The 12,841-nt window shown below is 42.6% G+C and overlaps 2 protein-coding genes across 5 annotated transcripts in view; both read right to left on the bottom strand.

The window, feature by feature from the left end:
- GNB5 (G protein subunit beta 5) overlaps positions 1-5,908 on the bottom strand; it is a 66,376-nt gene extending 60,468 nt beyond the window's left edge. The window contains exon 1 of the mRNA XM_037729958.1: positions 5,806-5,908. The gene's annotated coding sequence lies outside the window, so the exon portion shown is untranslated. The remainder of the gene's footprint in view (positions 1-5,805) is intronic.
- Positions 5,909-8,232: 2,324 nt separating this feature from the next.
- MYO5C (myosin VC) overlaps positions 8,233-12,841 on the bottom strand; it is a 105,232-nt gene continuing 100,623 nt past the window's right edge. For all 4 annotated transcript variants that reach the window (XM_017504615.2, XM_037729956.1, XM_037729955.1 and 1 more), the window contains 3 exons: positions 10,655-10,829; positions 9,749-9,829; positions 8,233-8,489 (listed from right to left, as the gene is read on the bottom strand). In XM_017504615.2, the coding sequence (XP_017360104.1) occupies positions 8,337-8,489; positions 9,749-9,829; positions 10,655-10,829 (409 nt within the window). In that variant the 3' untranslated portion in view covers positions 8,233-8,336. The remainder of the gene's footprint in view (positions 8,490-9,748; positions 9,830-10,654; positions 10,830-12,841) is intronic.

Below are 12,841 nucleotides of genomic sequence, written 5' to 3'. Positions count from 1 at the left end.
CAGTGGCCTAGCAAACATGGCAAAACCCTCGGCTCACTGCAACCTCCGTCTCCTGGGTTTAAGCGATTTTCCTGCCTTGGCCTCCCAAGTAGTTGGGATTACAGGCATGCACCACTATGCCAACCTAACTTTCAGTAGAGACAGGGTTTTGTCATGTTTGCTAGGCTGGTCTCGAACTCCTGACCTCAAGTGATCCGCCCACCTCAGCCCTCCCAAAGTGCTGGGATTACAGCTGTGAACTACCACACCTGGCCTCATCTCTTCAAACTGCTTGCTATTGGCACAAGTAGCTAAAAATAACCTAATAATGCCACACTGAACACTATAACCCACACCCTATAGTAAATGTATAGCCAATCACTAATCTATGTTATTTCTGTAAACCAATGAGAATTCCTGACAACCTCGTATCAGCCCACTCTCTGTCCCCCTTTTTTGCCTTTAAAAAATGGCTTGTAACAAAGGCCAGAGATCATGTCCAAGGTTACTTGGGTGTGAGCCATTCAGGCATCTGTCCTCACTTTGGCTCAAGTAAACTCCTTAAATCTTGTTTTGTGCTACAACTTCTTCCTTTTAGGTCCACAAAGCAATGTAGTGGATGGACTTGGACCATGCTTAGGAAAGAGAAGGAGAAGGAACTGGACTTGGTGTGTGGGGTCCAGGAAAGGGAGGTGTCAGTGCTGTGACCTATATTTCTTTGGGAGACCAAGGGGTTCTGGTTGCCATTGTTGCGATAAGGACAAAGCAGTTAATGAGTTAATAGGGAAGGGAGCAGCTGGTATGGCTTTGTCAATTTGGTAGGTGTTCCAAAGAGTGAGCTTCGTCAAGATTCAAAGAAATGACCCCCTGAACATAAAGATATTTGGGGGCACTGGTGTGAATATTCCTTTTGTTTTTTTTTGGAGATGGAATCTCACTCTGTCACCCAGGCTGGAGCGCAATGGTGTGGTTTCGGCTCACTACAACCTCTTCCTCCTGGGTTCAAGTGATTCTCCCACCCTAGTCTCCCAAGTAGCTGGGACTACAGGTGTGCACCACCACACCCGGCTAATTTTTGTATTTTTAGTAGAGACAGGTTTTCACCATGTTGACCAGGCTGGTCTAGAACTCCTGACCTTATGATCTGCCCACCTCAGCCTCCCAAAGTGTTGGGATTACAGGTATGAGCCACTGCGCCCAGCTAAAGCCTTATGGGGAAGCCCCCCACCGTTACTGTTTTTTCTGAGATGGAGTCTCACTCTGTCCCCCAGGCTGGAGTGCAGTGGCCCTATCTCAGCTCATTACAACCTCCACCTCCCAGGTTCAAGCAGTTCTGTGCCTCAGCCTCCCGAGTAGCTGGGATTACAGGCACCCACCACCATGCCCACTAATTTTTTGCATTTTTAGTAGAGACGGGGTTTCACCATGTTGGCCAGGCTTGTCTTGAACTCCTGCCCTCATGATCCACCCGCCTTGACCTCCCAAAGTGCTGGGATTACAGGTGTGAGCCACCACACCCGGCCTGGTCTGAATATTTCAAGAGTCAAATTTGAGAGGGATATATTTATGGGGAGGTGACAGTGGGGACATTTCGGATAAGGAACATCTGCCATGTGGAGCCCACCCTGGGGCTGGAGAGAGAATGGGGAGCTCATGAGTTGGGCTGAGCTCCTACAGTAAAGGGGCGGCCAACACAGTTCCAGAGACCTCTAGGCAACAAAAGGCATACAGGGCACCCCTTTGAGTCAACAGCTCACAAGAAAACCAGCTACCAACTGCCACAGTGTCCAGCCCTTGCCTCTCAAAACTACCCTGGGAGGGAGGCAGGACATCTGTGTTGCAGCTGAGGAAAAGCAGGCAGATTAAGCAAGTTCAAGGTCAGCAGCAGAGCTGAGTCTGTAACACTCCTTTCAAGCTAGCACGGTCAAGCTGCATGGTTTTGTCACAAAAGGTGAGTTAACGAGAAAGGGCCCGCCCTGAAGAGCCTGGCCCACCGTGGGGCTTGGTGGCTGTTGCACCCCATTCCGCAGCCCTGTAAAGGCAGCCAGCAGCAAGGTCGGGCTGAGCACTCCCAGTAATTGCATTAGGACGGTGAGCCACGAGCTGTTAAGCAAGGGAGCTGCGTCATCCATGTGGATTATTCCAGCATTTGTGCTTCCAGAAGTAGGTCAGAGAGAGAGAAGGGACGGCAGAAAAACAAACCAGGTTAAGAGATTGCTGTGTTCTGGAGAAGAGGAAATGAGCTCGACTGAAGAGCAGCTACAGGAACAGAGGGCGAGAGGAAGCCACGGCACCAAGTGGAGGAGGAATGGAAGGATGGCTGGGAGGCACGGGAGAGAAAGACAAGTAGAAAAGAGGGCCGATGTTCCGTATCTAGAGAGAGGCAATGTTTTTCTTCTCAAATTACATTTTGAATTTTTTCAAATTATAAAAGATACTTACATGATTCATTATAAATAACTGGAAACAGAGGGCTGAGCGTGGTGGCTCACACCTATAATCCCAGCACTTTGGGAGGCCGAGGTGGGTGGATCACTTGAGGCCAGGAGTTTGAGACCAGCCTGACCAACATGGTGAAACGCCATCTCTACTAAAAATATAAAAATTAGCCCGGCGTTGTGGCACAAACCTGTAATCCCAGCTACTCGGGAGTCTGAGGCAGAAGAATCACTTGAACCCCGGAGGCAGAGGTTGCGGTGAGCAGAGATCACGCAACTGTACTGCAGCCTGGGTGACACAGTGAGACTCCATCTCAAGAATAATAATAATAATAAAAATAAATAAACAACTGGAAACAGAAGGACAAGAAGAGGTGAAAGTAATCGCCCAAATGCCCTACACCAACAAATAACTGACCTGCTGGCATGTTGTTTTCTTCTAGTGTCTTTAGAGGGATATATGTGTGCAATTTTTAAAAAATTGGAATTGTATGCCACATGTTATTTTAACTTACATAATAGCATTTTCATCTTCATGTCATTGCATATTCCTGGAAAACACCATTTTTTTAATGGAGACTCCGATTTTTGAGTCATATGGGCCTTAAGTCATATCACATAGCTAGCATTTTAGACCTGACTGGTTAAACATGGGCAAGCTACAAACTAAATTTAAAGATTTTTAAACTGTAAATGTCATACATGTGCATTGTAGAAAGTTTGCGGGGGGGTGGAAGGTACAAGGAAGAAATAATCACCTATAATCCCACCACTCAGAGAAACTTCTTTTTACATTTTGGTGTATGCAAGAATAGATTTGAGATCACTGACGTCATACCGTCCATTATACTGATTACGTTTCTATATCTTGATGCTTTTCACTTAGTATTTATATCACGAGCTAAATTTAATTTTAGTACATTCTGTCGTACTTACTGTCAATAATCCTTTTTATGATGAGGAAATTTTTCACAGCTAGAGCCAGTGTTTCGATGAGCATTTTGGTAAGAAAGACCAAAATGCCCCATTTAACAAGATTTGACATGAAGTTGCTCTGCAGTAGGAGTTCATAGAACTTCTCAAACCTTCCCCTAATAACCTTATGCCAAGCAGACTTTCTTTGATATCTGTTTTGCCTAAATATATGGCTTAAAAATTCCCACAGAAATACATATTTAAAAAGAACCAATATCAAAGATGAGAAAGCGAAACTTGAACCCCCATCACATGCGCTGCATTTTCACTGCCCTTATTTAGTTTGCTGCTTCTTCTTCCAGACTTTTCTGGCACAAACACAAAGATACAGCTTTGGTAGTCACGCAAATAGGGTGACTTGCTTTCTTCATCTGGCTTATTCTGTTAATACTTATAGATCTACCTTTTTTGGTAATAGGTTCAGCATTATTCTATACTATGGAGTGTCATAATTTATTAAACCAACTTCCTCTGTTTGGATACATAGGGCATATCCAGTTTTTACTTTGAAAATAATGCTTCATTAACTCAATTAAAAATGGACAAAAGGACCTTCATACACATTGCTGGTGGGAAGGTAAAATGGGGTAGTCATTTTCCAATGGTACAGCTGTGGGAAATGGTTCGGCAGTTATTCAAAACGTTTAATATATAGCTGTTACCATATGACCCCACAATCCTACTTCTAGATATATACCCAGGATAATTGAAAATATATGTTCACTGGCTGGGTGTGGTGGCTTACACCTGTAATCCCAGTACTTTGAGAGGCCAAGGTGGGTGGATCACCTGAGACCAGGAGTTTAGACCAGCCTGGGCAACATGGTGAAACCCTATCTCTACTATAAAAAAATTAGCTGGATGTGGTAGCAGGCACCTGTAACTTCAGCTGCTTGGGAGGCTGAGACATGAGAATCGCTTGAACTTGCGGGGGCGGAGGTTGCAGCGAGCCAAGATTGTGCCACTGTGCTCCAGCCTGGGCAACACAGTGAGACTCGGTCTCAAAAAAAAAAAAGGAACGAGAAAAAGAAAATGTATGTTCACATAAAAAAATGTACCTACAAATATTCATGGCAGCATTATTAGCCAAAGGTGAAAGCAACTCAAGTGTCCACCAACTGACAAATGAATAAACAAAATGTCTATCCTCCAGTAGACTGCTATTCAGCAATAAAAAAGAATGAAATTCGGACACACGCTACAACATGATCAAACCTGAAAAATACTATCCCACTATCCCATGAAAGAAGCCAGACACAAAAACGCCATGTATTATATAATTTCACTGATGTGAAGTGTAAAGGATCAGCAAATCCAGAGAGACAGGAAGCAGATGAATAGTTGCAAGGTGGAGGGAAGAGGGAATAAGGAGGAAGGAGGGAATTGGGATGGGAGCGACTGCTTAATGGCTATGAGAATTCTTTTTTGGGGTGATGAAAATACTCTGGAATTAGTGGCAATGGATGCAAATTCTTGTAAATAAACTAAAAAACCACTGAAATATATGTTTTTAAATGATGGCTTTTAAAACGTGAAACTAAATGTGTGGACATCATATCTCAACAAATATTTTTTAAATGGACAAAAGGCTTGCACAGCCACTTCACAAATGAGGATACTTACATGGTCAATAAACATATAAAAGTTGCTCATTATCATTAGTCATCAAAGAAATACAAACTACAACGAGATACAACTACTTATTCATCAGAAAACTTACAAAGCCTGACAACGCGAAGTGTAGGCAAGGATGCAGAGCCTGGAACTGCCTTTCTCTGCTGGTGGGAGTAGAAGTCGGTACAACCAATGTAGAAAACTGGTCAACAGGACCTACTGAAGTGAAATGCATATATTCTGTGACCAAGCAATTCTACTCCTGCATACGTACACCGCAGAAAATAATGCTTATTTCCTAAAAACAAAACAACCCATAAAGCTCATAGCAGCTTTATTCACAGAAGGCCTAAACTAGAAAGACCCAAATGTTCACTAGTTGTAGACTAAACTGTGAAATGGACATAGAATAATAAAGAACAAACTGATACACACAACAACGTGGACGTATCTCAGACTTAAAACTACAAAAACCTCTTTCTAACCCCATACGCTGTACTCACAGGCTTTCGTTGTCATGTGTCATCTGTATCAAATTTTAAAACTGACTTAGCAATTTTAAGCATGCTTAATTTCTTTCCTGATGCCAATATTAATGTTAAAAACCCTTTACTATTTCAAAATAAATTCATGTGTATTGTATGAGTTAGATTCAACAGATTAACAACAACAAAACCCCTCACCCATGCTCCCACCACACAGAAAGACCTGCTAACACTGTGGCCTGGACTCATCTGGATGCTTTTCTGAGCATTTCAAAAGCTGGAGTATTTTAACCAGAAGATCAGCGTGCACATACCTTCTGAAGTCAGCACTGGGAGCCGCAGGGCAGACAGTGAGAGGTGAGGACTAGCAAACTGAGGTGAAGCACCTCGCTTGCCCACCGGCTAATCTCCTTATCTTCTCAGCCTGCTTCCTTCCTCCACTTCACTTCCATGCTCCCTCCTGGGTGCGTGCTGCCATCTGCATCCCTCACTCCCTGGAACCTTCCACCCAGCCCTGCTGTGGAGGGAGAACTTGGCAGGTTTGACCTCTGTGTCTGCGCCCTCACTGAGCAACCCTCACAGTCACCTGGGTTGCATGTTCTTAACATTTCTCTATTTTGATCTCCTTGTCACTGACAGCTTTGTAGAACTGATCAGGACTGTGAGGTGAGTGCCTGCCTCTTCCTGTTTTTCCATACATAAACTCCTCAGTCTCCACAGGTCTCCTTGTCCCCACCATGACCTACTTTTTCCCATGCTCGACTCCCCACCACACACACAGCGTCCTCCAACAGGACTTTGCTTCCTCAGTTCTCTTCCACCTCATCAGCAGCAGGATGAAGGCAGGGATGTGGATGTGTTACCTGCCCTCTGGGCCTCACAGGCCAACAGAGGAAATGGGAGACAATTCTGGCTTCCAGCCCAGGGTTAAGTGCTATGAAACAGGTATGAATCCTGAGTTACGGAAGCCAAAAATCAATAGTGATGGCTTCTCACGGTGTGGGGAAGGTCTAGAAAGGGCATGGAGGCCACAGCTCAGGATCAGAAACCCAGCCAATTCTCTGCCAAGTAGCCCCTCATTCTGACAGTGTGGAAGCCCCCTGGAGACACAGCCTGAGCCAGCACTTATGACGTTTACTTCCTCTCTAAACATTCTAATATACTTTAAATATTACAAATCTATAAAGATTCTAGCATCTTTCAGCATAACCCTAAAGAAAGGCATAAAACTTGTGCACTTAAAAGACACATCATCTCACAATGAAAGAATCTGACCCAATTCATTTGGTAATTAATTTTATTGATTAAAGTATTACAAAGTTCTACTTTTCATTTTTTCATGCACAATGTATTGAAATGAGCTAAACGAAATCACTTATAATATGAAAAGACATTATTACATATTAGCAGGGTGATACTGCTTCATAATCATGTATTATTCCTACTCCTAAGGCACAAGTCTGTATTATAGAATCACAGCTATCACCTGTGACTGTTGGGATTCTTGGGTGGTAACAGAACAGTACTGGATCTGCGGGTCAGAGACTAGGAGTGCTGATCAAATGAGGTTCTGGGCTCTGAAAGGGAGGAATGAGAAGGTGTGCCGGGACAAGGAATAGCCAGCCAGTTCCCATAAAACTTGGGAAACACAGATTTCTCAAAAGCAGGTTCTGACATAATTTTTTAGTTACTTTTATGAGAATATTTAAAAATAAATACATTGAAATGCTGATTAGAGAGAGAAAATAATTTAGGTTGCATTTCTAAACTTAGTTTTTTTAAAAAAGTTATTGTATGAAAGGTATTAAACAATAAAAAATTATGATGAATATATTGGCAGGTAAGATTTGAAGAAAAGTTCTTTCAGAGAAGAATAAATGACATGGCAATTAAGCTTTAATAATATATTACTTTTAAATAGACATATACATAAAAATACTTCCTGTGATTCATCTCAGATTGAACATTCTCTTAAAAATTAGAAGGGTCTAAAATAAACATTTTAAAATGCAGGGCATTTTCAGTAAAAAGAGTTCATGAAAACCTTCGCAACCCCAGCAGGCATGGGGCAAGAGAGCTTTTGGCAGGCCATGGTGGCCAAATGGGATTATTTCCTGGAAGACTGAGTCCTGCAATCCACTTGTGACTCTGTAAATGTACCCAGGCTCCACATGAACCTCAGAAAACTTGGAAGCCACTGTGTTCCCAGATCTCACTCCTGCTTGGTAAGGGCGCTGCCACAAGACAGAACAGATCAAGAGGCATGTGGAAGAAAACATGAGCCCTCCAGGAATTTCAGTAAAAACCAGCTGAGATTCGAGAGTGAGACATGGCTTTTCTAACTATAGCTGTGTGTGTGAATTCTTACAAAATTACAGCAGCAGCACTGTCACTGTGAGTGAGAAATGACATGGTCCATTTGGGAAAAGTTTATTTTCTTCCTTAAATCACATTCCAATTTCCACTGCCAATTAATAAACCACATCCCTCATACTGAACCTTCACTTAGCTTTTGAGGAAAAAGTGCACTGACTTTTTTTTTGAGGCAGAGTCTCACTCTGTGGCCCATGCTGGAGTGCAGTGACACAATCTCAGCTCACTGCAAACTCTGCCGCCTGGGTTCAAGCGATTCTCTTGCCTCAGCATCCCGAGTAGCTGGGATTACAGGTGACTGCCACCATGCCTGGCAAATTTATGTAGTTTTTAGTAGAACTGGGGTTTCACCACCTTGGCCAGGCTGGTCTTGAACTCCTGACCTTGTGATCCACCCACCTCAGTCTCCCAAAGTGCTGGGATTGCAGGTGTGAGCCATTGTGCCCAGCTAGTGCACTGACTTTTTCTCCTGCTATAACCTATTCAGAAAGCCGAGCTTGAAACTGCTAGGGATTTGAATCATTTCGAGAGCATGTGGAGAGGGGGTAAAGGGAAATGTGACTTGAAAGAGATATTTGGTATCCAACATCAGCTGTGATGAATCCTCCCGGCTGCTTAGGAGAGCCTGAAATTAGAATCAGAGGACAAATGAACATGTTCTGCTTTACTGCTACCTGAAAGTCAAGGCAAAACACAACTATCTCTAGTGAAGAACTCCTTGCACAATCACGTGAAATGACATACATCAGAGCTTTTTAACAATGGCACAATTCCAAAGGCTAGCCAGGGCTTGCAGATCAGCTCCATGAACAATTAACTTGCTCTGTTTCACTTCAGAAGTTCATTTCCCATGGGATGAGCTGACGATAAATCTGTTTTCTATTCAAATCTGTTCTCATGGCATAATTCTAAGCTCAAACATGAGTAGATTTGAAGTATTCCATTTTTATTGAATCCCTTCTTCTTCATTCATAGGTTTGCAACCTTTTTGGTCTCAGGACCGCTTTATACTAAAAAATTACCAAGGTCCCAAAAGCTTTTGTGTATATGAGTATGACTATTGGTATCTGCCATATTAGTAATTGATTTATTAATTCATTAAAATAAGCTGAATACATGTTAAACATAAGTTTCCAAAACAAAGACAATTTAGTGAGAAGTGGCATTTTCTATTTTTGCAAATCTCTTTAATGTCTGACTTAATATATGATTCTATTATCAAATATATAACCATATATTATATATGCCATATTTTAATATATGCCATATTATATACATATCATATATTATATATCTGCTTTGCATTCAATATGTTGTGATATGTTATTTTGGTTGAAGTACATGAAGAAAATCCACAGGTCTGTATTTAGAAAACTGAAGTTTTCAGACCTTCCTGAAAATGTCTCAAGGACTTCCAGGGATTCTTGAGACAGACTTGGAGAACTGCTGCCCTTGAGTTCATTAGGGGAGAAACTTTAGGAATTATATAAGAAAAAATGGTTATGCAAATGATTTTAAAAGAAAAATAATCTCTGTTTCCATTCAGCCTCTGCCCATTTTCACAGTATTCAAAGATCAATAAGAAATAAGACACGTTGAAGGAATACAGCAAGGGAGTCATGATTTTGGTGTTTTTATTCCCTTCCCACTCGGACTACGGTGGATTCTGAAAATGTTCACAGGAAAATTTCCTGCTTACTTTGAGATGGGTGTCTTTCATGTGTATAGGTGGGTAAATGTATTTTAATCCTGGATTTCTATTTTTATTTTATTATTTTTGAACAGTCCTTGCAAATCCTGGATTTCTATAATGTTAATTAAATACCAACATCTTATACGATAGTTAGGAGGTAAAATTAAGAGGCACAGCCTTAAGAATCTCACCTGTACTTTGCGAACAAAGGATGGAGTCACCCTCTTCTCAAAGTCATCTATAGGTGTGTATGAATTAAGGATCTTTATGATCTGCAAACATTACACAACATTGTGTCAGACCATGCAAAATAATAACTCTGTTCATAAAATAATGGTTCTGGTCATTGGGAACCATTGGGAAGCACAGGTGGTTCTTTTAGCCTATAATTTGGCCCAGGAATCCTGTGTTACCTATTTTAAAGAAAAGACAACAAGGGGGAAAAAGTGCCACAGGGAGTAAAGGCAAATCAGACAGTCATATTGTAAGAGGGGCTTCTTTAAGCTTCCCCACCTCCCATGTGCCCACCCCTCCACATACACATTTGTGAGTTTAGTGGGCAGGGAATGCATCACAGACATTTGTCTGTATGTGTGTATGTGATTTTTTTTTTTTTTGAGATAGGGTCTCCCTTTATTGCCCAGGCTGGGGTGCAGTGCCATGATCACGGCTCACTGCAGCCTCGAACCCCTGGATTCATGCGATCCTCCTGGCTCGGCCTCCCAAGTAGCTGGGACCAAAGGTGTGTGTGGTATCATACCCAGCATTTTTTTTGTTTGTTTTGGTAGAGACGGCGTCTTGCTAGTTGCGCAGACTGGTCTCAAACTCCTAGGCTCAAGCAATTCTTGCACTTCGGCCTCTCAAAGTGCTGGGATTATAGCTGTGAGCCACCTTGCCCAGCCCATTTCTGTGTTTTTAAGACCTAGAGTTAGTATTTAACAAATATTAGATAAAAGGGTGGGCCGTGGGTGATAGGTATGCTCCTGAGAGAACAGGCAGAATCAGGGTGCTCACAGCTGGCTAAGCCAAGAAAGGTAATGCCCACTGCACTGATGTGTCAGGGAAGAGCCAGGGAGACACTAAGCAAGCCTGGTCACCTGCACAGCAGACAGTGAGGTGCAGCATTCGTAGATCTCTTTGGCATCGCTGTCTGTGGTCTTCTTGACCTGAAGCAACCAGGCTGCCTGAGAGAGGGGCTCCAAAGTTTCCTTTGCTAAGCTGTTCTGCAAATTCTTATCTTTAAGCCATTCTTCTAAGTAGCTGATATTGCACCTGGAGGGAAAGGCAGAAAAACAGGGAACACTTTAGGGAAGCGTGCCAGGTCCCCCTTTGTGTCCCGAGGGGGCACCAGAGTTCGGTGAGTTTCTCATGTGTAAAGTGAGGGGGTTGGACTGATGGTCAGCTCTCCTAATCCATAGTGCACAGACTCATGGTGGTCTAGGCTGAGGGGCTGGAACAGCTATAGACATTGGGGAAAATCTGAGCAAAGAACAGTGATTGTAATCACTTATGAAACAGAATTTGGAAAATCAATTAAATGAAAGAAACTAATATTTGAAGAGAAGACTTCCGTATGTATAAAAAATTGGTTTCCTCTTCCTGAACCGGCAGAAATCTTCCAATCAGTGAAAGCTTTCTTTCAGTCAACTGCAGTTTTTATTCTTATTTCTGTCACAACCCAAAATATCCATCACCTGATGAATGAATGAACAAACTGTGGCATTATCCATACAATGGAATATTATTCAGCAATAAAAAAGGAATGATGTGCTGCTATCTGCTACATAGATGAACCTTCCAAACATTATGTAAGTGAAAGAAGCCATCCACAAAAGATAACATTTTATGATTCCATTTATTTTTAAATGTCCAAAGCAAAATCGGTAGAGAAAGAAAACACAATAGTGGTTCCTAGGTTGGGCGGTGTAGGGAGTTGGGGTGGGGGATGAGGGTGGCTGTTAATTGCTGTAAGGTTTTGTTCTGGAGGGATGAAAAAGTCCTAAAATTACATTATGGTGATAATTGCACAACTATGTAAATATATCGAAACCAGTTGAACTATACACTTTGTTATTTTTGAGACTGAGTCTCCCTCTGTCACCCAGGTGGGAGGGCAGTGGCCCGATCATGGCTCACTGCAGTCTCCACCTCTCAGGTTCAAGCGATTCTCCTGCCTTAGCCTCCTGAGTAGCTAGGATTACAAGCACCTGCCGCTACGCCTGGATCATTTTTGTATTTTCAGTAAAGGCAGGGTTTCACAATGTCAGCCAGGCTGGTCAACTCCCGTCCTCAAGTGATCTCAGCCTCCCAAAGTGCTGGGATTACAGGTGTGAGCCACAGTGCCCTGCCTGAACTATGTGTTTTAAACAGGTAAACTGTATAGTATATAAATTACATACCAATGAAACTGCTAAAAAAAAATTGAGTGTTGAATAAAGTGATCTTTAAAGTCCGTTCCAGCTCTGGGCCAGGCATGGTGGCTCACACCTGCAATCTCAGCACTTTGGGAGGCCAAGGCAGGCAGATCACTTGAGGTCAGGAGTTTAAGACCAGCCTGGCCAATATGGCAAAACCCTGTCTCCACTAAAAATACAAAACATTAGCTGGGCGTTGTGGCATACACCTATAATCCCAGTGGAGGCCGAGGCAAGAGAATCACTTGAACCTGGGAAGCAGAGGTTGCAGTGAGCTGAGATTGTGCCACTGTACTTCAGCCTGGGTGACAGACTGAGACTGTCTCAAAATAAAGTCAGTCAGCCCCAGCTCTGACCGTAAGGATTACCAGTGCCCCATGTAGGTCTTCTTTCTGGTTGTAACATTTGGACAGTGACGCTGAATTAATGTATTCCACAGGATAGTGGGTGTGAGAAAACATCTCTTGCACTGGTTCTCACTATCCTCCATTTTTGCATTGTTACTTTTGTCCCACTAGTTTGAGTTCTTATTACTTTTAGTTTTTATTACAGGTTTCTAATGGGCTTCCCATCTTAGCTCTTCTAATTCATCCTATTCAAATCTGGGTGCAGTCCTTTCTAAAATCTGAATTTTCAGCATGTTAATTCTCCCACTCAAAGATGTGCGGTGGGGTTTCAGTTCCTGGTGAGATGGAGTAAGCACACTCCATCTAGGCTGTCCCACTGAATGCAGCTATAAAGCCTGGACAGAATGCATTGGGCAGCTTATTTGAGGACTTGGAAAAGCAAACGGTATCTGGTGTATTGGGGAAGATGACGAGAATTTGAAGTACTTCAAAATCAAAGGTGAGATTGATTATCAGTCTTCCC

This window comes from Cebus imitator, unplaced genomic scaffold (genome assembly GCF_001604975.1).
Source record: "Cebus imitator isolate Cc_AM_T3 unplaced genomic scaffold, Cebus_imitator-1.0 Scaffold325, whole genome shotgun sequence".
NCBI classification, from domain to species: Eukaryota; Metazoa; Chordata; class Mammalia; order Primates; family Cebidae; genus Cebus; species Cebus imitator.
The sequence above is the reverse complement of the archived record's forward strand: the minus strand, read 5'-3'. Positions and strand labels throughout refer to the sequence as shown.